This window comes from Lepidochelys kempii, chromosome 7 (assembly GCF_965140285.1).
Source record: "Lepidochelys kempii isolate rLepKem1 chromosome 7, rLepKem1.hap1, whole genome shotgun sequence".
Classification (NCBI taxonomy): domain Eukaryota; kingdom Metazoa; phylum Chordata; order Testudines; family Cheloniidae; genus Lepidochelys; species Lepidochelys kempii.
The window spans coordinates 14,412,862-14,438,714 of NC_136386.1; the positions used below are offsets into that span (position 1 = coordinate 14,412,862).

Consider the following 25,853-nt stretch of genomic DNA (forward strand, 5'->3'; position numbering starts at 1 on the left):
GTCACTCTTGTTAAGACTGAACCACAGCCAGTTTGCCCCAATCCAAGTTCCAGTCCCCTAGTGGAGGAGGAGCTCATGAGAAACTTGTTAATAGAATAATTTCTGGTGTATACAAGCAATAAGCTTTGAGTGACAAAAACTCAAAGCCACAATTCATCAGATATGGAACATGACTTGCACCTCAGTGTAGTATCTACAGACCAGCAGAGTGACCCTTGAGGATGAAGAATAGACAGAAGATGGTTAGAAGCCATTGCGTAAATGGTTGAGAACAATGACTGTCTTGGAGCAGGCTACTAGCAGCAGAAAAATCTCCCTTAAAAAAATAATGAATCCCAACTGGATCCCACTGCTCATTGACTGACCTCCCCAACTTGAACTATAAAAAGCCCTGACCTGGAAGAATTAACTATAAAATGTGCAGTAATTTACTCGAAACTGTATTTTCACTAGAGATGTGCCTGAACTCTGATGCTAAAATAAATGTACAATATTATTCAAAACCAAATGAAACAACTGACCCCATTTTAGTTTTAATGTGTTAGGCAAAGATATCAGTTTGATGAAGTCCGACTACAACTGGTAAAATTTACAGCGAAGAGTAGTATATGAATGGGCACATATACTTTGGAACAACTTCTAACTTGACCTTCTCTTCCTCCTCCCCGCAAATATGATGGAGTTTAAATAAGCCTCGGCGTAACATTGCTATAATACTGTACTGTATCTGTTTAGTTTGGTTCTATATATGCTAGCGGAGGAGGAGCTCATGAGACACTTAATAGTGTATATAAGCAATAAGCTTTGAATTAATTAGGTAGATAGCATAATACCCTCAATTTTTACTGTATGTATGTTTGGGAGAGAGAAGAACATCAAAAGGGAAGAAATAACCAGCAATTGAAGAACCAAGTTTCAGAGTGTGGGTTTGGCTTGGTTCTGATGAGCCCCAAAAGTGTGGATGTAATGTCCAAACTCCAATGATGTTATGACAGTCATGGGAACAACCCAAACTCATAAGAAGAGGCACATGTAAAAGAAAAATAATAGATTAAAAAAACTTCTAAAACTTCTAGATCCAACATCTTTAATTTGTGAAATAAGCAAAGGTTTTAGTGGAGTTTTTGACTTTGACTTAATTCACCTATTGCTAGCTGTAAAACTCATACAGCTCGGCTGAATAATAGATACATTCATTCTCCAGCTGCTTTGGAAGTTGCTGCAGAAACTGCTGTATAATTTTGCTTCTATAAACATAATCCATATTTATTTCTGGTTCTCTTCCTGAAGTTCTTTGTATTTTTTCCTCATCCTATAGTACCGCTAAAGGTATTGCTATAGTTAAGGGTTGGTATTTGGAAGTTCCCATTATACTCCTGTATTTCCATGGATGTGCAGCTTTACTCTAATGGTTTCCTCTAGGCTCAAACTTAACTAATAAGACATCAGCACAGGACTGATTTTGTTTTTTAAACTACGTTTCAGAAATGTCCCTTGAGCAATTCCTAACTTTCAGAAATTGAAAACAACAAAAATGACTTGGTCATTAATAAATATGCTATGGGGCCTGTCTCTCCTTGATAACTTATCTCATGTTAAGGGACGTAGAGATGTCTCCTTGTGTTTTATGTATTCTTAATATGCAGTGTATTTATACATTTTATCATTGTATCATGCATTGTATTGGGCTAATATAAGTAATCCTAATGGAGTAGTGTGAATATATCTGCTTATTAGCTGTGGTCAGCTGCGGTGTGCTGACTATATGGATGTTTGGTGTCAGAACATTTGTGTCAGTAATCCATAAACTCTGTGCTCTTGTCCTGTACTGAAGAGAAAGCATCTGTGATCATGATCATAGTGTGGAACTATAGGGATGACACATGTTACAGTCTAATAAAAAAGTGTGTGTTGGGGGGTAGAAAATGTTGATATGGTTCATTTGACATTTTAAAAATGAAACATTTGGATTTTGATTTCTCAGGCTCGATTCCCAGGGAGACTGAGGCACCAATCTCAGAACGAAGGAGGAGGAGGAGCAGGTGGTGGTGATATTAGTGGTGACCCTCTATAACCAATAGCCCAGGGGTTAGGGAACTCACCTGGGATGTGGCAGACCCACAACTGAAGCAGGGACTTGAAGTCAAGTGTTCCTTCTCCCAGGCTACTGGCTTTTCTGGGGTGGGGCACTCTCAGTACCTGCTGAAGACATTCCACTTTGTATAAATAGTTAAAGATTAATTGGAGTAAGGACTGTCATTGCCACCCCCAGGTGAGTACCCAACTCCAAGGCTATAGAGTCATACGCATTCTCCCTGGCTCAGTGAATGATGGACTCTGCTCCGTGACCTTTGAGTAAAGCCCATTTCTATTGGGCTGGTTGTATGTTTTGCCTTGTCTTTGACTTTGATTCAAATATTTCAGACACTTAATTTACTCTCATACAGTGGTCTATCCATTCCCACATCCATTTCAGTGCCGGAACTCTTCCACAACTAAATTAACACTGGAATAGCTTTATTTGCTCGCATCCTCAGAGGCTAAGGAAAACTATGGATTTTTTATGGTCCTGTTACTGATGGCAAGGTATATCTGACAAAGTGTGAACTGGCTCAATGACGTACATCACTTGTTAGACAGTTCTCGCCACTCCACAGCTGCTTGAACTCAGCATAACCGTGATCTGTGGAAAGTGAAGGAGAGACAAGAGAGGAGATAGGGAGAGCTGCTTGGAGTATGGTCTTCTGTAGGCCTTTGTTCAGAGTTGCAGAAGTGATGTGACTGACGTCAAGAGGAATTGCTTGTCCTAACCTACAGAAACCACCAGCAACCACCCATCCACCTGTTTGCCATTTTACTAAGCCGAGTGTCTCAGCTTCGTAATACTCCCTTCAATTATCTGTGATGAATTTATTCTATTCTCCATGGCTAAGATATATCAGCTGTGGGTTGGTGTCGCCAGACCCTTTGTCTTTTGAGATCTGTGGGGTATGATGGTATTAATCAAATATCAAAGGATTCAAATTGGTTTTTGATGAGAATGCTCATGGTTGCATGTCTGATCTTGACCATCTTGGTTTCTTAAAAGCAAGTGGTGTGGCTGTGGTGCAGGGATTATCCGCAGTTCTGTTAGCAAGGGAAGCATGCAAAGCATCCATAAGCATGCAAAGGTTGGAAAGCCTCCCCCATAAAACAGCTCTTTATGCAGGAGTGTTTACATCCATTTTCAAATGTAATTTCATTTTTTTTACTGCACTGCATCACCCCAAAAATGCCTGGTGCAACTTGTTTATAAAAAACACCCAGATTATTATTTATTTATTTATTGATTGTATTAGAAATGTCGTATGTGAAATCTCATTCTTATCAGTTAAATATTATTAGCAAGATATGTTTGTGCATTTGATGTAATGAAGGTAATTGAAGTGATAGGCAAAAAAAAAAAATAGAGAGAAATTGAGAGTTTTAGATCTTTTCTGCTCTGGAAGTCTTAGTACAACTGACTCACCTTGAAGAGCATTATGTTGTGTTAATTAGTGATGCCCTTCAGCTGTCCAATCTATCTGGCTTTTTATTTTCCTGAAAAGAGTTACTATTCCCAAGGCACAATTTTGTCTTGCAGAAATACCGATTTGTAACTGTATGAAAATAAACTGGCATAGGTAGTTAAAACCAATTCCCTAGGAAGAAAATAAGGAAAGGGTTTTTATCATTTAAACTGGATATATTCCAAGAATTCTCTCTTCAATTTTATTAGCTTTCCCTACAGTATGAAATATTCAATTAAACTGTCTCTCAAATTGGCCATAATTTTCAATGGAAATTTTAAAAGTTCCTCTTAGCTAACAGGTTTCAGAGTAACAGCCGTGTTAGTCTGTATTCGCAAAAAGAAAAGGAGTACTTGTGGCACCTTAGAGACTAACCAATTTATTTGAGCATGAGCTTTCGTGAGCTACAGCTCACTTCATCGGATGAGCTATTACCAGCAGGAGAGTGAGTTTGTGTGTGTGGTGAGAACCTGGATTTGTGCAGGAAATGGCCCAACTTTATTATCATGCACATTGTGTAAAGAGTTGTCACTTTGGATGGGCTATCACCAGCAGGAGAGTGAATTTGTGTGGGGGGGTGGAGGGTGAGAAAACCTGGATTTGTGCTGGAAATGGCCCACCTGGTGATCACTTTAGATAAGCTATTACCAGCAGGACAGTGGGGTGGGAGGAGGTATTTTTTCATATTCTCTGTGTATAAATAAAGCCTGCTGCAGTTTCCATGGCATGCATCCGATGAAGTGATGCTCACGAAAGCTCATGCTCAAATAAATTGGTTAGTCTCTAAGGTGCCACAAGTACTCCTTTTCTTAGCTAACAGTATCAATCACTGAGTATAATGTTCAGAGAGAATAAGAATGGCTTCGACCTGTTCATTTGAAATAAAATGTTTAACCTCAGTTTGCTTTAAACTCCCTTCAAGTTTCATTTTAATAAATGTACAGACAGACAACAAGTGCTTAGTGCTTAACAGCCTCCTGAATGCTTTCTTATTTTGCCTTGGGTTTTGACTGCTGGATACAGAAAATGTACTATAGATAAGAAAAACAAAAAGTTTGCAGGATCTTCATGGTTTCTTTTAACCAAATGTTGTGATTTTTGTGAAAATTGAGGAAACCTCTAGCTTTAAAATTGGAGTGGACCACCCCATGTGTAAAGGAAATATGAGTTTCATATATCTAAAGAGTATATAATATCTTTTCATACGATGCATTAGTGATTCAGTAACATATGAAATAGTACACTTTCCTATAACTTAAAATATCTGAATATGATTTATTTATGATTGAACATAAAACGAAGATGTCAAATATAAGTTCCATTTTAGCATTTGCATATAATTTAAATACCACATGATATTTCCACATGGAAAATATTCTAAAGAGCCTCCTAAAGTGTATCTTTAAAATATATGTGCATATCCATTTGAGTCTGTAAATTCCTATGCTTACTCTCATGAAATGGGTAATTGTATTCATAAATGTAAGATTTTGCACAGGCAAATAAGTGCACTTGCAATTTTACAGGTACATATTAGGAGGATATAGAAAATTTGCCCCAAACAGGTTTGCTTCTATCATATTTCCTGCTATTTGTACACTGTTTATGGCAAAGCAAGTAGAGGGAGGGTCAGATAAAATTGAACTGAAAGTTTAAATAAATAAATAAAGGTTGGAGGAGAAGTGAGCGCTGTAGGGATATCACAGCTGACTTCAATATTCTTATTAGATCTTACAAACTGACAAATAGCCAGCCTATAATGGGTGACTTAAACCAAAACAAAATGAGGTTATTATGATGCCATTAAACCAGTATCTATGCTTTAAACTCATTACTGAACTCCTTGTGACTTGGCATCAGAGTCAACTTTTTCGGGACATGGCCTGATGGGGATCACACTTAGATCCCCCTAAGTTCGATTTTTTTGATCTGTGTGATAGATTTATGGCATAATCAGAGGAAGCCAAGTCCAGCACTTGGAAGGTTGCCCTGATGCTGATGATGTCAACAGGAGTCAAATGTATATATCCTTGGGCAGATCCCTGTCTGAGTAAAATATCTGAGTCTTTCTGTGCTTTCTGTGCTTATTCTGTGCATTTTTGCAGAAAATTATACAATATTAACTCAGGTTTCTTCCATAACAAGTAGTAATGAAGCTTCAATAAAAGTAGCTGAGGTGAATTAAATATAGAGTGGTGGAGATGGGTGGAAGAAAACAGGAAAAGGGCTTTGCATAAATGGAAGACTTAGGTACATAAGAGGGGAGGATCATTTGAGTACAGTACATTGAAGATGTTATAATGCTAAGGGAACATTAAAGGCATTTCTCTACATAAGATTAAGTTACATCTCAAAGATAGCGTGAATAAAGTTAGACTAGAAGATCACTCGGGTGAAACATCAAGTTGTAATAAATCCATGAAACAATGAGATGAAAAATTCTGACTACAAAAAAGTAAGGACTTAATATGCATGGTATAAAAGTTTATTTTTCAGTCCATGTGGGTCAGCTAATCAAAAGGGAGGATCAAATGGTTATAAAGTGTCTTAAAGCTCAGAAGAGGTTTGATTCTGAGTAGCACTTAATTCACCTGGGCTTTTCCAGTCCCTCAAAATGCCACTTTCCACAAACAGCCCTGCCACAGTAGTTGGGGGACTTTCAGTCATGCAAAAGACAGATCTGTGAGCAAAGCATCCAGAAACCAGTGTGTGTTTTAGGGAGGGAATAACAGATGTCAGTTTTCTATTAAACAAGAGGGCAAAACCTGTGATGCGCTCCAACAAACATTGAGATGGGGTGGAGCTATCCTCATTTTCCAGGCTGCTTAGCTATTCTTTCCACAGAGCACTCAGCCACCAGGTAGCAGTTTGTGAGTCAAGTCATGTGGCACTAGAATTATCACACAAGTGAATCTTGCTCCTGATGGTGACAGAAGACTTCTGGCTTGGGTCCCCTGTAGTTGTAAGCTAAGCGATCTTTCTGGGCCAGACTTGTAAACATAAATTCAACTCCCCTGCAGAGAAGTAATCACTTTGTTGGGATTCCCCTAGCGCTGGTTGGAATTTTTCCGATGGAACTGTTTTCCATCCGAAAATGCTGATATGTCAAAAGTTAAACATTTTGCAGAAACATGTCAATATCAACAAAATTTCATTTTGAGGACAAAATGAAAAAAAAAATTGTGATAAGGTTGGAACTTTCTGTTTTGACATTTTCAAAATGGAACATTTCAATTTTTCACCTCAAAATGATTGATCCAAGAGGATATTTTTGTTTTGGGGGGGGGTTGGGGTTTTTTGGTCCCATTTTGGAACAGAATTGGTTTCCAAAAATTGTGAAATGTCCCTGAAACAGAAAACCCAGTTCCTGCCCAACTCTAGACACCAGTGACATGGGTAAAACTTTGTACATTCAAAAAACTGAAAGTAGGCAACGTGGGACAAGATTTTTTTAAAATTCAGATAAAGAAATTCTTTTTGATAGAATAAACTGCAGTTAGTAAAGAAATTTCCAGATGGGTTTTCCAATTACTTCATTTACTTTTTTATGGTGAATTTAGTGTTTCTGAAAGTTGATGGGTTGACAGCCCAAGAAAACCACGGCTTCTGGGTTTCTATGGAACATACATAATATAGACAGTGGCTCTGGACTGGGCTCTCCTGCAGTGCCCAGCGAGTGTGTTGGAACCCAGACATGAAGGGTGAAAATGTAGATACTTTCCTATGTCCACTGTGTACCTGGGACCTGATTCTCAACTATTTCTAAGCCGTGCTTGACTTAGTAGACAATGTGGCTGCAGGGGGCAAATTGCTGCTCACTGATCCACAGCTGTCCATCCCAGTAGAAATAGAACAGCAAGGGACTTTCCTCTGCAGTATTTATTTCTGTACACCGTCAAAGACAGGATATTGGACTCGATCCAGCCTGGCAGTTCCTGTACTACTGTGTTTAAAAGATAGCTTTTCTCCTAAAATTCAATGTAATTTTGTGTGTGTTGGATGAAAGCCTCACAAGCATAAAAAAGCATGCTCCTTTCAAAGGAGTCAAAACCTTGATCTTCGCTTCTGTTTATTTTTGCTGATAGAAGAAGAGATGCCTTTTGGAGGTGAATCACTGTTTGCAACTGGCCTTAAGCTTAAGCTTGCTCCATGTTCATTTTGGGTCAGTTGTCTCTGTCTTGAGTAACAGATGCAACTCAAAAGGAATCTCTTATTGTGAAAATACATAAACAGAAAGCATAGCTTACACATGAAGGGTATTTGTATTTTCACAGAAAAGTAATAGATCTGTAAAGACTAACACAGACCAGACAGTAGATGCTGGAAAGTAAAGGATCAAAGAGAGCACCATGAAATCATATGGTAGTAGTTCTTTATAAACTTAGGTACTTTGAATCATCATTTTATAGGCATAAAAGCCTAAAAGAAAGTATAATTAAAATAATCTTATAAATGTTCTCCCCACTTAGGGCTAGATGTAAAGCTCACTGAACTCAACAGAAGGACTTCCATTGATGTCAAGGCTCTCAACTGGTAAACCATGCCCATGCCCATGCCCACTACTGATTTTAATATTATTTTAATGATACCCACCACATGGTCTGATAGTCTTTACAGATCTACCCATCTATCAATCTTTCAGCCATGGCCTCTATCAAAATATATAGATCTATAAAAACTAACACTATCTTTTTCATTATCTTTATTTTAACAATTGCATCTAGTAAACATATACTTAGATAAGTAAGCCTTTTTGGTGTATGTTTGTACAGTGACTACCCCAGTGGGGCTCGAATCTGTGATTGAGATCTCTTGCCATTACGGCAATATAAATAATCATAATTTTTGTGGTGAATTTAAATGCCATTGACTATTTTACAATAACAAGCATCCTGTAACAAACCTCTTCCTGCAAAATGACATAGTATAGTAAAATAAAATGTATTTGCCTTATGATATACTAGATACTGTATATATTAAATTCATTTTTTAACCAGCAATATTGTAATTTAATCAAGACTATCATATTTATGGTGCAAATAGTAGTTTTCCACATACAAGAGACAAGACAGCAATTTTGTTCTGTTTATTAATTGCTGAGTATTTAGAATTCTTTGGCCCAGATCCTCATCTGGTATAAATCAGCGTAGCTCATTTGTTACCAGATACAATCAGAGGATCATGTCCTGGTTTCAATAATACATTGGATCGTGGCAACAAGACTGTGTGGGCTATGAACTAAACAGTTTGGACTTGCTTATCTTGGCTACCCACAGGCAGTAATTGGGAAGAGAAAGAAGAAGGAAGAATAGTCACTCAGAAATAAATTTGAGAAATAAATTTAACTGGGCATCGTTGTAATTTTTCTCTCCCCCTTTTGTTCTACTTTTATGCTGACAGCTGCTCCCAGAGTTTCTCATTTATTTTCCTTAACCAATGCAATTTTCTCTTTTGAAAGCCAAGTAGTATTTTTAGCTGTGTCTGTTGTTGTTGTTAGGTAGCAGAAAAGTTGTTGTTGGTGGGGTGGAGTGGGGGGTGGGGGTAAAAGACAAATGTTAAAAGGTGTCAAGTGCATGTATTTTGGTATGTGGAAAGCAACTTGATCTCATGATCTGTCATCAACTTACACTTAATGTCATTTTGTTCTCAGCTCCCATGGGTTTGATACAAATTAATTACATCAATTAACAAAATTATTTTACCTAACTGAGGCCATTACTGCCTTTGAATTCTGTATCTTTTGTGTGTTGTGACTAGTTTTCTAACTACCCAGTACAGTGCTTGCAAATGATGTAAATAGGCTGCACTTATTTCTTAGCAATACAGTGCCAAATCAAATGTCTCTAGACATTTATGAACCAGTATGGTTGAAGCTTGAAAACTGCTGTCTCGTCTGCTTTTCAAAATTGGTTCACTGGCAGAGGATGAAAGAGCAAATTATTTAGGCACCAGTCCTACAATCAGGTCCGTGCAATAACATCCTCTTCTATGGTCCCTCTCCAGCCGTGCTGCATTGCTGGTTGAACATTTGCACGGTGAGGTATTTATGACCCTCTGGCACACTGTGGTTACTTGCCCCACCTTTCATACCAGAACCACATCAGTCCCTCTGTTGGAATAAGCCACTTGAAACAGCCTTAAAAATTACACTTTGGCATCAGCCATCATATGTCCATGGGGTCTGGCAAAGACCAGCAATAAAGAAACAAGTTTGCTGTGTGCCTTTTTTATTAGTTTGAGTATCTGAGCTTAACGGCAACAATCCTCTTTTAAACATGAGGTATATTTTCTTGTGACCTTTAGTATGATGTGATGCAATGTAAACTGACACACCACACTTGAAATAATGTGAAACAACAAGACAATGTGACTCAAGTACCTCTATGTGGTGTAACATAGATAATGTAGTCGATACAGTAGATATCTGCGTCAGCATGGTTCACTGACTAATAGAATTACGAGGGGATAGTTTGTCTTTTCCCTATTCCAGCATGATCGATCAGTCTGTCTATGATATTTCTAGGCACCCATCACTACACTATCTGAGCATCAGGACAACACATCTATTGAAATTAGATGCTTAAAAATGCTCATTTCTGTATTTGACTATTTGGGACATTGGAGAAATTAAAATGTCCTTTAATTTTTGTTGTAAATCCAATCAGTATAAAAATTGAAGCTGTAATCCCTATGGGCTAGATTGCAATTCCCTTCCTCATGCTGCATAATTTACCACCTTTGAAGTCTATACAGCTACTCCAGGAGTAAAGGACCTATGCATATCAGAAATGAGTAAGGATATCCCAATCTCATCCTGAGGTGGTGGTGATTATTATTAGTTGTTGTTGTTATCTTTCTTTTTCTGCCAGCAACAGTGAGCTGCACACAGCTATAATTGAAGGTAGAGATTATGTGAAATGTGTTTTGAATAATATATGAATCAGTCGGACATATTTAATATGTATTTAAAAATAAAGATAAATACAACAGGTATTTGCTTAGAGCATCCCCTTTTGTGTTGAGGAGAGGAGATTTGGGAAATGTAGCTCCTTGATAATCTTTGCACAGTCTCTCTCAAATCATTACATAACAGAGGCAGAGTTTTCTTTCTGAGGTACTTGCTATAGGGTTCTTCTGACACCCCTCAAAACAATTCAGTAGAGTTCCTGAATATATGCTAGAATTATAGGTTACCCCCACCAGCTCTACGCTCTACCAGCTGCCTGGCCATGAGTGCCATGCATCCACTGAGATACATCTTCCTCACATATGATTGCTTCGGAGTATTATATCATAGTATTATAGTTCGTCTGCTCATTTCCAGCCTCGTTGTCACTCCTCTACATGACTCCTTTTCTCCCACTCTCTCCAGTTCTCCTGAGAGTTCATTGAGGAGATAGTAGGGAGTCAGAACGAGGTGGAGGGGTAATACCAGGAAGACTGGTCACCTAACCTCATGTAAAAATTATTTAAATTGTTAATTGAGTTGAGAATCCTTATCCTTAATTAGGGTATTAGCGCCTCTTAGGAGGCTTCAAGTTAAATCCATACTTAGGTCACAATCAGTAGTGTAGCTGAGAGTAAACGTGTGTAAACAGAGTCTACCTCACTTCTTATTTGTGGAATATGGAGATTAGGTTATCTTCTTTTCTTTTCTTTTTTCTTTTTTTCTTATTCCCCAATGCAACAGGAGCTCTCTAGGTTCTTGTGCAAGAGTAATGGCCTGTGAAGATCCCTATTGACTTAGAGGGAGAGATCAAACTCCTTTTAAGGTCAATGAAAAGTCTCTCTGACTTAAAATGGGTCAGACTGGGCTTTGTGACATCTAGCAAGGAACCAGTATTTATGATACTGAATAGCAAAATTAAAAACAACAACAACTGCTTGACAAAAGCAAGAAGATGAATTATTTTTGAGAGAGAAAAAATCAGAGTTTACTTTATGTTACAGTTATTCTAAAGATAATATGAAATCACTCAGAGACATGATCTATGATGGTAATGAATTTATGTTATAATACAAACTGTGTGTGTATATATCATAAACAACATTCGTGTTACTTTTTGAAATACTGTTTTATGTTTAATTATGACACAGTGCTGGTGATCCCACAAGAAGTTCTTATTAATGTCTCATAAGAATTTAAGAAGCTCAGAAATTGTCTGGATCATTGTAAAAATATGAGTCCTTTACAACATTTTTAAAAAGTCTAGTTAGGTCACAATGGGAGTTTGCCCTAATTAGTAGTTTTAAAATATATTTGTAGCCTGATTTAGTAACTACTGGTCTGTATGTTTGTGAGAAACACGAGCCGTATTTGGCGTTTCCTATCAGCTATATCTAACATAATTCCTAGAAAACAATAGAAGAAATTGTGGGTAACATTGAGTCCAACAATATATTGATAGATTTTTAACTCAGACATTGACTATGAAATCAGGACATTGTGTGGTTCAGATAAGCATGCAGAATTCAAGTGCTTTTCCAGTTCCTAACCAGGCTTATCCATCAAAGCTCTTAGGTAAGGTAATCAGACCGGAAATCTTGTGACAACTTTTTTGTGAGTTTTTTTCTTTTATACTTTCAAGTTGAACTTAGGTCAGAAGTACTGCCTGCATTTTCTCCCTCACACAATTTAAATTCTGCTGCCAATTTTAGTTTAGGAGCACAGAAGCCTGAAAGCAGAAGGTGGGGGATGCAAAGTTAACTGAACTTTTTTAGCTCTTCTGAAAGGTCTAGCAGTCAATGTTTGGCTGAAGGTTTGGGTTGCTTTTTATTTTCATTGAACCAGTTCACCTATATCTCTTAGCAATGCTCACCTTTAGCTCCATGCATAATAAAGATTAAAAAAAAGAAGATGGAGAAGGTTAGGAGAGCTCCTGTTGCATCGGGGAATAAGAAGAAAAGAAAAGAAGGAGAGGGCCTGGGGGAATGAAAGGATTAACAGAAGATAATATCATGGAGAGTATAATAAATACAACCCTAGCTAGGTTTTCATCCACACTCCTCTCCCTAATTTACGGTAGAATATTAAGAGGCTACAGCATTCTTTGCATTTCATATCGGGATGTTTTGATAAAATATCTTCACTCTTATACACCAATTTAGCACATTTTTAGTTTACATTTCGGGGGGGTCAGAAGGAAAACCACACATTTATTTCTGAAAAGTTCAGAGCCCATTTGCCATGAGCTGCACTCAGCCATTTCTGAGTAGCTAAACATACAGGCACTCGTTCTGCAATAAACTTGGGCCTGGTCTACACTACAAAATTAAGTCGACTTAACTACCTCACTCAGAGGTGTGAAAAATCCACACACCCCTGAGCAGCATAGTTAAACCGATCTAATCCCTGGTGTAGACAGCGCTAGGTCAATGGAAGAATTCTCCTGTTGAACGAGCTATCATCTTTCAGGGAGGTGGATTACCTATACCTATGGGAGAAACCCTCCCAGCAGTATAGGTAGTGTCTACACTTAAGTGGTACAGCTGTGCTGCTTCAGCATGTTAAGTGTAGAGATGCCCTTACCGTGGGTGAAGAGGTCTGTCCATGTGGAGTTCATTGCACGATCAGGACCATAGAAAGAAGCAGTATATGGATCTTCTACTTAGCTCTTTCACTGCTGTGTTGTATACCAGGTACATGAAACAAAATGCTCTTATGGTAATTGTTGAATGCTTATGATAATAATGATGAAAATATCATAACAGTTGATGATAATAACATAAATAAGGCTACATCAAATGGCAACTGTTTGCTTGGAGCTGTACAAGACAAAAAATAAATAAAGACAGTGTCTATGTCAAGGATCTGATAATATGAAAAGTATTTTACAATAAATACTGTGTGGCCAAAGAACCACTTTGAAATGCCAGTATTTTAGTGAACTCTTTCAGTACAAAGGGGTTTCAGTACACAGTGGGTTAACAGTACCCAATTATCATGCAGGATTTTATCAGACCCTGTAAATACCTATGAACCTACAACTCACATTATTTTAAATATTGCATTTAAAAATGGTTTCAAAATAAAATGTTTCTTAAAGATAATGTCTACATCAAAGCATGTAAACCACACACTCAAGAATAATACATTCTAATTTTAATAGAAGTATGTGTGGGCCTGACGGATGGCCCAGCTCACAGTCAGTTGCAGAACTGGGGCCTATGTGAAATTCAAATCTTTCTGCTGGTTATGTTTGTGATCCCTTTCGTGAAAGTCCAACAGTCTGTGAAAAGACAGCAGTATAAGAGATTGTATGATTGTAGAATAAATCTTTTGACTTCTTTTCCCAGTAAAAGTGTTGTTGCATGGTCATTTTTAGGGTGAATGATATACCAGATGCACCTCTCTCTAAGACTTTTCTTTATATTTGTTATATTAAGATATTGTACAATACCTGTCACATTTTTGTTCCATGTAACACAGATGACAGCACGCTGCATGGGCCAGTTTTCATTCAGGAACCAAACAATGTGATTTTTCCACTGGATTCTGAGGAAAAGAAAGTGAAGTTGAGCTGTGACGTAAAGGGAAATCCTAAACCAACTATCAGGTTTGTTACATATTTTGCTATTCTTTAGCATGCCTTCTCCATGATCGTGTCTCTCCAAGACACATGTCTGCATGCATCCCACCCAGAGAAGTTCTATCAGAATTTGGGGTGTGATGCATCTTTATCTGTTGGTGTGTTTTGATTTTGAATTGATACAATAGTTTACCCTTTTGTATCACTTTTAAAATCCATGAAACACACCAAATACAATAATATAGTTAATTTGAATCCTATTCATTTATTGCTAAGGCTTCTTAAGACTTGCTTTGACACATTAAATGAGATATTTGGGATTAAAATCTTTATGCAATACATTGAATCTACCTAAAATCCCCTGAACTTTAATACGTTTAAAAATCTGGTCCTTACGCCCTCTTTTTTGCCACAAAAATTGCACATTAATGCTGTGTGCAAATGAGCAATGTGAGGTCTAACTTTCTGTGCACAGTCATGATAATTTCACAGTAAATTATCTGCATGCAGAACTGAAAATCTGTCCCTTAAGATCTATGTGCTTAACTATCTTAAAAATCTGAAAAATTTCAATAATGCTACTTATGGTTCCTAGCTTTATAATGTGCTTTGAGAACCTTGGGTGAAAGAAGCTATATATATGAAAATATGCTGTTCTGGTGATGCTGTTGTTATTACATAGAATTAATCTGGTTGTCTTAACCAATTTAACCTGGTGTCTCCCTCCCCGCCCCCACCCCCCATTTTTCTCTCTAGTGTAAATGCCCACTTTGAAACTGATTAAACTCATAAGACCCGAATCCTGTTGCTGTCTTCTGGCAATACTTAGCATTTAATGCAGTAGAATATGTTGATTCTCTCATGCAAATATATTCAAATTCCTTCCCCATAGGTTCCAATACAGGGAACTGCTCTAAGGATCTAATCCTTTATATGTTCCATCATGGGCTGCTAGAGATGGCAGTTGTAATTGGGGAGAGATTTTTTAGAAAATTTTGATGCCCCAGTTTGTTAAAACATCTGCTGTGAGTGAGTTTTCTTAAATTTAAAAGCAAACAAACAACTAAGGCAGAAAAAGAAAAGAAGTTGAGTGGTTCAAAAATTCTGTTTCTGGGGCTTCCCCTTGCAAAATGATTAATTCCAAAGACTAACAACATCAATAACAACAGCCAAAACAATAAGAGCATTAATCAAATCAGTGACTGAAATATATGTTAAGGATGTTGCTCTATAAGTGAAATATTAGAACATTTCAATGTGGTGCAGGAAACATGCATTTTCATGCTGGGTTTAAAAATAAGAAATCATGGGTTGTAATGTTTTCTGTATTTACTTTTCATGTTGCTTTAGAAACGTACAGAAATATTGATTAATGTTAGGAGAATTCAACTCCTGGAATTTTTATACTATAGGTGGAAGTTAAATGGAACCAGTGTTGACGTCGGTATGGATTACCGCTACAGTGTGGTGGGAGGCAGCTTGTTGATCAATAACCTCAATAAAACCCAAGATATTGGAATGTACCAGTGCATAGCAACAAACTCATTTGGAACCATTGTTAGCAGAGAGGCAAAACTTCAGTTTGCTTGTAAGTAGCGATTACAACCCATGGCAAATACTGAATTCTTGCAATATAATGCTGGAAAAATGGTAAGATGATGGCTTTTTTTTAACCTCATCTAATTTGTTATTCATTATTCTTTGTCATGCTGCTTGTTTTGTTGAGAACATATCTTGACTAAATCTGAGTGAGGATTGGAAATGTTCTATTTTGTGACTAGTTAACTAAATGGGCGTACAGCACAGAATGTGTATATCTGCCTAGCGATAAGAGACAGTGGACGTGTGAGTACGTGGCAGTAGGAAACATGCTGCTAACACTTTTTACAAGTGAATAATAGAAATGTTCAAAAGTGATTTTTCCCTCCAATGGAAAACAAAGATTTTAAAGCTTCAAAAGTGCCCAAAGGGACATGTCCTTCAGAAGCAGCTGTTCCATAACGGCAGTTTTTATCACTCCTGTGATAGAAGATCTAGTGGGCGGTACATATCTGACAGAGTTTTTAAGTGCTGATGTAACACACCTCCTGGGTGTGGTGTTCTGTCCCACTTGTAACACCGATGGACCCCGGACCTCTGGAGCTAAATGCATGAGGCTCTACTGCATGAGCTAAAAGCCATATGGCCCTTAGCTAAAGCTGTAAAGCAGACTCATTAATCTCTAAGTGGTCTCGGTGCCACTACATGGGACAGAACTCTACACCCAGGAGGTGTGTGGGTTACACTGACACTGTGTACGGGTGTATATATACACAATATTGAAATTAATGTAAAGGTGATGTGCAATACTAAGTTCTTTATATGTGCTATTTATGTATCATGTACATTGATTTATTTGATCATTTTAGAACCACCAAAGTTGCTTTTGTTTTTTCTAAAGGCTGCTTTATAATATTTATTTAAGGCCTATTCAGCACTTTTGACACACCTTCATAAATGAGGAGAGCTAAATAGGTTTTAATGGGCTTGAACCTGCATTGTTTGAAGCCAGTAAGAATTCTGCATTTGACTTCATAGAGTGCAGGATGAGGGTCCTTTGAAAGGAAGATCATGGATAATAAAGAGCCATGGCCAACCTCCTTGGCTAGCAGGCATAATAGCACTGAGGGCAAGTCCCTCCTCCTTCATACCTGTAAGCTCTGAGGGCATGTCTACACAGCAGCTACACACCCGCACTGGCCCAGGCCAGCAAACTTGATTCATTGGTGGGTAGGCTTCCTGGCTTGGGCTCAGGCCCAGGTTCTAGGACCCTGCAAAGTGGGAGGCTACCAGAGCTTGAGCTCCAGCCCAAAAGTCTACACAGCAGTGAAACAGTCCTGGAGCCCGAGTCTCGCGAGTCCAAGTCAGCTGTCACAGGCCAGCAGTGGGGCCTTGCTACTTGCTGTGTCTACTTGCTGTGTAGACGTACCCTGAGAGGCTTTGTGCTGTGAAAGGTGCAAGCTATACCTTAACAATAATTTTCTTCATGTGCATTTTTGGTCAGATCTTAGTATTTCTTAAGCATAATTTACCTCGTAAGGGAAAGCTAGACTTTTAATATAATGCAATATGTTTAATGGACTGTCTAATATCTACAATTAATGTGATCCTATTCTGCAAGTAAAAGGGGTAAGATGCCAAATTTGTGCCAGATTCGCTGCACATAAAAAGGTGATTTGTAATGAGAAACAGAGCTGTGGGAAGCTAAAGTCTTCCCTCTCCCAGAGTAGTTAACAATATATTATCAGTTTTTCTTATGATCTGCTTGTGTTTTTCCATGACTGAAGATGCTCTTTCACTGTAGAGCGCTAATGAACTGCTTCCTCAAAACTCATCTAATAACATTAGATTTCAGTATGTCAAGGGGATTGTTTCATAAATATTGTTTTGGGCCTGCTTCTCTGCATATCACTTGCTTCACAGCAGCTCAAATCTTACAAATCAAGGACTTCCAATATCCATCAGGCTAAGCCTTTGCAATGTCATTATTCATAGCTAAGCACTTGAAAACAGTTTGTGCTATAATCGTATCATTTATGAAAGTCAATAATGATCTCAACTTCTAACTACCTAGAGGGTGAGAGCAGGTGTAGTAAGTTAAGAGTTCAGTGATGTAAGGCAAGGTCCTGCTCCCATCAAAATCAATTGTCAGACTCCCACTGACTACATGAATGGGAGCAGGATATGCCACTATATTCATTAAGCCATTTTGTATCAAATGACCATTAGCTGGTAATCACAAAAACAAGGCTGTATTTTAAAAAAACAACCAATCATAACATTGCATATTTATTTTCAAACATGGAACCTTAATGTCTATTGTATTTATAATTAATTGATTTAACTTTCTTGACAGTAATAAATCTGGACTGTACTTGGAGTTTTGATAGATGACCAAGCATAAGATAGGCTTGACTGATTCTTAATTAAGAAGGTTGCTTTAAGATGCGAAGTTTGTTTCTTAGCACTTAAAATGGTGATGGATGAGTGTTTGGATAAATAAATTGCTCAAATTTAGATCAATTAGATTTTAATCATGTTAGGAACATTTGGATTGGAGATGGGGAGAAAAACAAGCATTTGTTAAGTCAGCCTCTGCTCTTCAGCAAAACAGTAAGTCATTCCGAGTTATATGAGCAAAGAGATTGCAACCAGAACTGGCTGAATTCTGAAATACCCACTGTAGTTTTAATTTTATTACACAAGCTCTGCCTCTGAGAAGTGTGAATCTGTTTTAATAATGCATGTTTCTGAACACTGACATTCCAAGATATGTGGATGTGCCGGTGCTATTTAATACAACAAAATCAACAATAAGAGGCACTTGTTGCAGGAACTGGAAGTCCTAGCTAATTCAAAGCACGTAACCTCTTTCCCTTATACTTTTTTCTGACATTATCATTTTTGAATTGCCCTCTGTAGGTTTTTTATGGAATAATATAAAATTATTTCCTAGCAAGAATCCACTCTAGCAGTTTGAAGTGTCTCAGTAAAGTCCATTTGCCCTCAATCCCTCTCTCTGGATTTTTTCTTTTTACCAGGGTCATTTACTCTGAATTTAACCCCTTTGTGTGGCATTTGGAGACCTAGAAACTTGCTATTATTGCACTTGCAATCTCTGCCCTACCTGCAGCTCAAGCAATTCAACTGTGGTCTCTCAAGCATTGTTACCGTTACATGTTATGACATTTTTAGCTGTGGAATACCATTTTGTTATAGAGTCCAAGACTCAGTTGTTTTACCAGCCAGCACCTTTCACTGCTTTGTCTTTAAAATGAACAATCCATTTTTCTCTGGGCTGCTCCGTATTTATGCTGTTTGTTATCTCGTTCTTATTTGAGAGCTAAGATATTGCCAGCCCTTTTGAGACTAATACTCGCTTTTAAGTGCAAGGGTTAAATTCTGAATCCAGGGGCATCATTAAAAGATGTTCATTCTTATTTCAAGGGCTAAATTATTCTTCTCTAGCCTTTTCACTGCAGATTAAACTCTGAAATAGCTATTCAGCCTCTTGTGGAGGTCAGAGAGGGTCAGCAATTTATTCTTGAAATATGTATTTAGGTTACAAACTAATTATGATGAAAGTGCTAATATATGCCCCCAAATACTTGCTTTGTTATACATCATTAACATTTCAAATTTGTTCCTTTTTTTCCTGACATGCTAGTTGTCTCTTAAATTGAACACATTTTCAAAAAGTAAGGAGTCTGCTACACCACACTAATGGAATATGGATTAATGATTCTTTAAACCCTGTGTTTGTAGCAGTACAGATTCACCGGGGGGGGGAGCCTTAAACTCTTAATATGAGACCCATTGCTTTTCAAAATGATATATGAAAATACACTTAAACTAAATTGAATTGTGTATTTTCTCTTTTGTGGAGGAGGGATAGTTTGACAATTTTATTTGCTGTACGGTAACTTGTGTTCAGAAATAAAGGGCCTGAAATCGATAGGGAGTCTTGCCTAGGTACGAAATGCAGCCCCTGTGCTGTGTTTTAAATGTATTCACCTATTCAAAGATAACATTACAAATTCTAATGGCCCCAGTTGCGCTTTCATGGAAGTCAATGGTAAAACTGCTATTGACTTCAGTGGCGTCGGATCAGGCCCTGCTAGCACATGACTGCATCACAAAGTGCCTTATCCTTCAAGGTACTGAGCATGGATTACACCTGAAATTCTTAACTCCGCAAGTATTGTGCCTGATCCAACTCCCACTGACGGCGATAGAAGTCTCGCCGCTGATTTTATGGAGAGTTGGATCAAGGTCATATGGCCGAGTTTAGGAGTGAGCCCTTTGAGAAGTATGTGTGAAGGGGGAACACTGTTCAGACTGTCCCTGGGTTTAGGAATCAGTAGGACCAACCTATGGTTGAGCAGATATTTGGAAGGAGAGTGGGTGTCTCAAGACAGGAGCCTGAGGAAGTCCTTGGGAAAGATGTGCTTCCTCCATGTATACGTCACAAGATATTTCTATTAATTTTTAAATCCAGCCACATTCAGAAGTGTATTTGTAAACTGATCATCTAGTTTCTGCTTTAGAATGCCATAATGTATGTGTATGAATGTGTGTGTATGAATTTTCATTTAAACTAAGGCTTCTTTCAGGAAAGCTCCGCTTGGGGAAAAAGTACAGGGAACTTTGAAGCTTGCCTCCCCCATGTAAAGCCTATGGTGAAAAAGGGGTGTGGGCAATCACCACATACACCAAAGAAATTCCACTTAAAGAAACACAGTTATACCTATGCCTTGACACTGCAAACCCTTTTTTGACGTGTAATAGGAGCACAAGGCTGTACTCCGGTGCACATGGGAGCAGAAGTTACACATGGGCACAAGTAACATTGAATACAGGGGGCTTGATCCTGCACAACACAGGTGCAGAGTGTTGTACATATAAGTGTAAAGTAATAGGTAATGGGCTTACCCAGGGAGTGTGATCCTAGCACTGCTGCATGGCTGCCAAGTAATTCCTAGATACTAGCAAAAGTAAGATGGAAGAGGGAAGTATGTAATAAAACATCTCATTTCCATGCTGAGGATTGTCCTGTCAGTCATGGCCATTTTTTATCCGCACCTCAGGTTGTGTGTATGCTATTAACAGTAATAACAGCAAGGTGACACGTGGGCTTAAGATTTATTTCCACTTGTCTGGGGACTCTGCTAGTTCCTAACCTTACCTGTACATAGTTACCCCTACTCAGACTTGTCCTGGAGTGCACCAGCCTTGTGCTGTGTGCTTTGACTTGCAAGATCAAGGCTTAAATGTTGTCCACAACTTTTCTAGAAGTAAGTCTCAAGCCCCCTAGCATGCATGCTCCCTTATTCTCAAGAGCATGGGGTACAAAATACTTGGACCAGTCTGAGCGCTTAATTGCTGTTCGGAGCATAAAAATTAGGTGCTCAGCTAGCCACTCCTCTCAATGACCCTTGAATGGGGTAGCACCTGTGTGACTGAGAGAAGAATGTAGGCCCCAATACCAGTTATAAAGAGACAGTTGTTTCAGGATGCAGGTCTCCTACTGCTACATAAACACTGAAGGAACATTCTGGGGCACGTGTGCAAACTACTATAGATGTGAAGACAAAGAGGAGACATTTGCTTTGTAAGAAGGTGATATTGATTCCGTGGAAAGATTCTTTAACAATGACTTCATTATTGTATCAAATGATTGACATCAGTTTTATCATTACATCAGATGGATATGCAGTAGAGTGACGGTTGTTCACTGTAATATTATTAAGTTGCCATATTGTGATTGATTTGAAAAACTGAAAAAAGCAACAGCTCTGTTGTATGTTTCAACTAATTGGAGCCTAGCTCATATGGGAGGCTAAACCTACTCTTGGTTTATTGACCTGTTGGGGTCCCAGAAATCTCCAACAACTCATGCTTTGTGACCCCTTCCTAGCAGAAACCGTACTGTTGTAGAGAGAAACCTTCACGACAGAGCTGAAAACCCAGGGATAAACCCCATATCTATCCCCTGGAAGAATCCCAACTATAACATACGTTTTGTATAGTCTCTTTCAATCCAGCCCTCACTAACCAAAGAATGCCGATGAAACAAATTCAGTTGCCTTTATTTACCCTGAGTAGAGTCTGGGATGACTTGCAAAATAAGATACCATTCAAAATGAGTAAAAGGATTGCAGAATCAGTCCCAAAAAAGAGGGTAGTTTAGAAGGGTTGGTAAAAAGCTGTGATATTATTTCAGTTCCGTTGCTTTTGTTCACAAACCTTTGTTAAATGACTTTTTTTTTTAAATTAAATCTGTTGTTTTAAAATCCATTTGAGTTAGTGAAACGGAGGTGGAGGATGACAGTAATATCTCTGTCTCAAACACACACTGACCCACACACTCTGGCATGTATAATATAATATAATCTTACATTTCAGATAGCTCACTTTATTTTCTGTGAAGCACACAGTCTCCTAATATGATAAACTTAATATAATATTTTATTTCATTAAATGCTCAACCGTGACTTTACCACCAGGCCCAAGTAAGGTGCAGTGCATCTTAGCGCTGCCTCAGGAGCAGCCCAGGAAGGAGATTCTGACTCACTCTCATAGTCTCCCTCCCGCTTGAGCTGCTACTCTGGGGAGTCAGTAAACTGCAACCAGTCTATACCCAAGCCACTGTATGTTGCCTGGCACATTGAGGATGTGCAGCCCAGGCTCTGCCCCGTTCTGCTGCCTCCCACCTGCCTGTGCAAGGGGTGGGATTTAGCCTACTCCCTCACTGCTACCCAGGATGCTAGTAGCCAGCAGCGGGATGCAAGGGAGGAAGGGGGCCCTGATGTTGCTATGGTAGCCAGGGTAAAATTTGGCCTGAAGTACCTGAATTCTTCAACAAGATGTACAGCTAGACATGGAAAGATACAAAGGCAGTAGCTATATGCAGTAGCTTTGATTTAAAAATAAATAAATAGACTACCCACAAACTGGGATTTATTATAAACTGGCCATAAGGTGAGCCAGATGAATACATTTATTACAAACTGCAGGTACTCATCACATCATGATGATTATGCAATAAAAATCTAGAGGGACAAAAACAGCATACAGTTCATTAATCGTGTAATAGTTTTGCTTCCTTTAGTTATGAGTAATACTTTTAAGGTTGATATGACTGAAAGATGAGATTGTATTTAAATGCATGTTTCTCTTTTTTAGTCCTGTTTGTTTTAGCTTTGGAATATTAATATATCCCACTCTGTGTGAACAGCCAGTGCCACTGGTCGTGCTGCACTATCATTTAAGCCCCAATTGAGTCCCTCTGAAATCAACGTGATTTATTTAATCTGAGTCTTACTTAGTCATTTTCCCTTTTGTTTCTGGGAGTCTTCCACATGGCAGCAGGGCAGGGGGAAAAACATTTTGAAAAAGAGAAGAAAAGCAAAGAAGATGTAATTGCAAAAACACCTACATTAGCAGGAGAACTCGGATGGGTGTAGTGCCTCTGAACTCACTTTTTGTTAAACTGACTAGATTTCATGTTGATGCATCCCTTTAAATGTCAATCCATAATATTTCTGGGACTGAAGTCTAAGGCTTTGCATCCTTGCATCCCTTCTTTTGGTAGAACTACTAAAAGACTCAGGATATTAAACCTATGTCATTCTTTATGCTTGTTTGTCATTAAGATTCTGCCTGTCGCTTACCCAGGTTTGCAGTGCAGGGAAGTATGGAGGGTTGGGAGGGTAAGAGGAGTCTCGCTTACCCTTTGGCCATCCATATATGAAGACTTTTCAGTCCCTGTCTTCAGGATAACTGGGATTGCTCACTCTCTGTTGCTCCAAAGATGCCTGGCACCCCGAAGGGACTGGAAGGAAGTGAGGTTGTGTCTGCCCTGTACTACACACCAGCCATTGGAAATCAGTCATGAAAGGGGGTAGCAGCAAGCGCTCTGACTCTGCATATCTGGAAGCTCTTCCTTGAACCAGAATGTCTCCCAGTGCTCTCCCTGGGGGAGTGCAGCACTGCACGGCAGGGCTGTGCCTACAAGGAACCCATAGTGAGGGACCAGACTGACTCCTCTTGGAATCAGTGAGGGATTATTACTTTCTCTTAGAGCACAATCTCTGCTCTCATTGATGTCAATGGGAGTTCTGCTATTGATTTCAAGCCTCTAATGAATTCCATTGTATATTACATTTTACCTTTGTTGCAGTGTAAAACAGGAAAATGTAAGCTAATTTGTTGCATAGTATGTTTTTCACTCAAATTATATGTGTCCTTCATTGGGGAGAGGAGGTATTCTCCAACCAATGGTGTCTTTTCTGGGTGCACTTTACCTACCTAGTTCTGCATCAGATACACTGTAATCTTTACTTGATGTTTTAAATGTAGTTCTCAGCACATCTTTTTCACCAACTCCTATATCCAATGACCGTCTCCTCTCTCTCAAGCAGTTGTTTTCCACATATACAACCTACCCCAAGCAGGACAAGAGAGCTCCTCAAAATAATGTTTGGCTAGTTCTGATTGAAGAATGTGGAGAGACAGGTTGGAGGATGCCTCACGAGATTGTGCAATTCGACACACACCCCATCACCAGCCATGGCCAAGTCAGTCAGCTCTTCAGAGCACTTGTATTCTAATCTTGTTAATAGCAAAATTCTCATTGATCTCAATGGGAACAGGATAGGCCTAGATGTGTAGTCATGTTGCTTAATGCACTACTGGAAAGCATTCAGATTAGTACTATGATGAATGCGGTATCTGAACCTGGATAGAATAGAATAGCTTCTACCAATCGAAGACCCAATCCTGCTCTCCTTAAAATTAATAGCAAAACTCCCAATGACATCAAAGGGAGCAGAATTGGGCCCTTGAAGGGAAATAATCCTCAAAAATTTGCCTACCAGCTGAAGCTAACAAATGTAAAATGATTTGCAGATGTTTATGGTAAATGTTTTAGTATAAACTCTCCAAGATGTGTTCATTCATTATTCATGTATCGTCACACCAAGTACCTTAAAGATGAGAATGGGTGGGGCGGGACAAGAGAGAAAGCAAAGCTCATGATACTGCAGATGGTACAGGTGAAATGTGCACAGCAAAGGAGTTGTTAAGAGCAAGTACAGTGTTATGTGAGAATGAATTGCATTTGGAAAACCTGGTGCACTGGGAATAGCAAGAGTCCAAAACTAACACTTAGTTAATAGCACAATGCCAAGAGAGACCTACGTTGCCAGCAGTGCTTGGCAACAGTGAACACGCATAGTCACAAATATGCTAGATGCAGACAGACAGATAAAGCCAAGTTTTATTCTGCTGCTGAGCCATAGGTAACAGGCAAATTCAGAAGAGGTTTATTTAACAAAGGGGGTGAGGGGGAAATCACATATTGGGCCCTCCACTATGCTCCCCTCCACTGCATAGTTCAGGAAAGAGAAGGAGACAGAGATGGAAGGGAGATGAAAATTGTGGGAAGAGGAGTGGAGCAGAACTGATGGATGCGCTCTCTTTGAACTGCCAGCGACACTGTAAAGTGCCCCCTGCATGACTGGGTCCCCTGTGAGTTTGGGGTGTATGGCTGGCAGAAGGAGGAAAGCACAAATAGGAATAACAGGATTGAAAAACAAAAAGAATATTAGAAGTGCAACATGTTAGGCTGTGGAATAGTCCCCCAAGGAGAAGTCAGGAGGCTTTCTTGCTGTGGATAGCTGAAACAAGACTGGACAAAATCCTAGTCGTACAGCAGGGAACAATCTTGTATTGGCCTCGAGGTGATGGATGGGATGGGTCTTTGGATCTAACGAGTCTTTTCTCTAATTTCTGTTGTACTATGAGCCACGTAAAGCTATCCTAGGCAGTTTGTTTTCTTTGGAAAAGCACAGATTTCCTGTCAGACTGTAATGCTTCTTCCACCCTGATGTGCAGAAACTGAGGAACAGAGTGAATGGAACACTGTTAGGAAGTGAGATGTGCAGCTCAGGGAGTGACAGGGCCAGGATAGCATACAGAGGAACATGTTCCCCAGGCAGCTGACCTGAGATATACTGACTTGAGGCTAGGATTCCCCTCAGATCTTTGGAGTCCCCACAGTTCACTGGAGAAGGTGTCCATTGTGCACACTGGGGATATTTCTTCATAACCCCTGTCAGTTAACCGAGAAATGTTCCCTGGATCAAGAGGGCTTATCTCCTGAGTGCATATTTATACTGTCTGTTGTTAATATAGATGCTCTTACTGGAATTGATTCTGACTTCATTTATACTGG

At 38.9% G+C, this 25,853-nt stretch overlaps 1 protein-coding gene across 9 annotated transcripts in view; it reads left to right on the forward strand.

Annotated features, from left to right (window-relative positions):
* The window catches only part of LOC140914094 (contactin-4), a 664,334-nt gene that overhangs the window by 417,472 nt on the left and 221,009 nt on the right, over positions 1 to 25,853 (forward strand). For all 9 annotated transcript variants that reach the window (XM_073351153.2, XM_073351159.1, XM_073351157.2 and 6 more), the window contains 2 exons: positions 13,978 to 14,104; positions 15,490 to 15,665. In XM_073351153.2, coding sequence (XP_073207254.1) covers positions 13,978 to 14,104; positions 15,490 to 15,665 — 303 coding nt within the window. The remainder of the gene's footprint in view (positions 1 to 13,977; positions 14,105 to 15,489; positions 15,666 to 25,853) is intronic.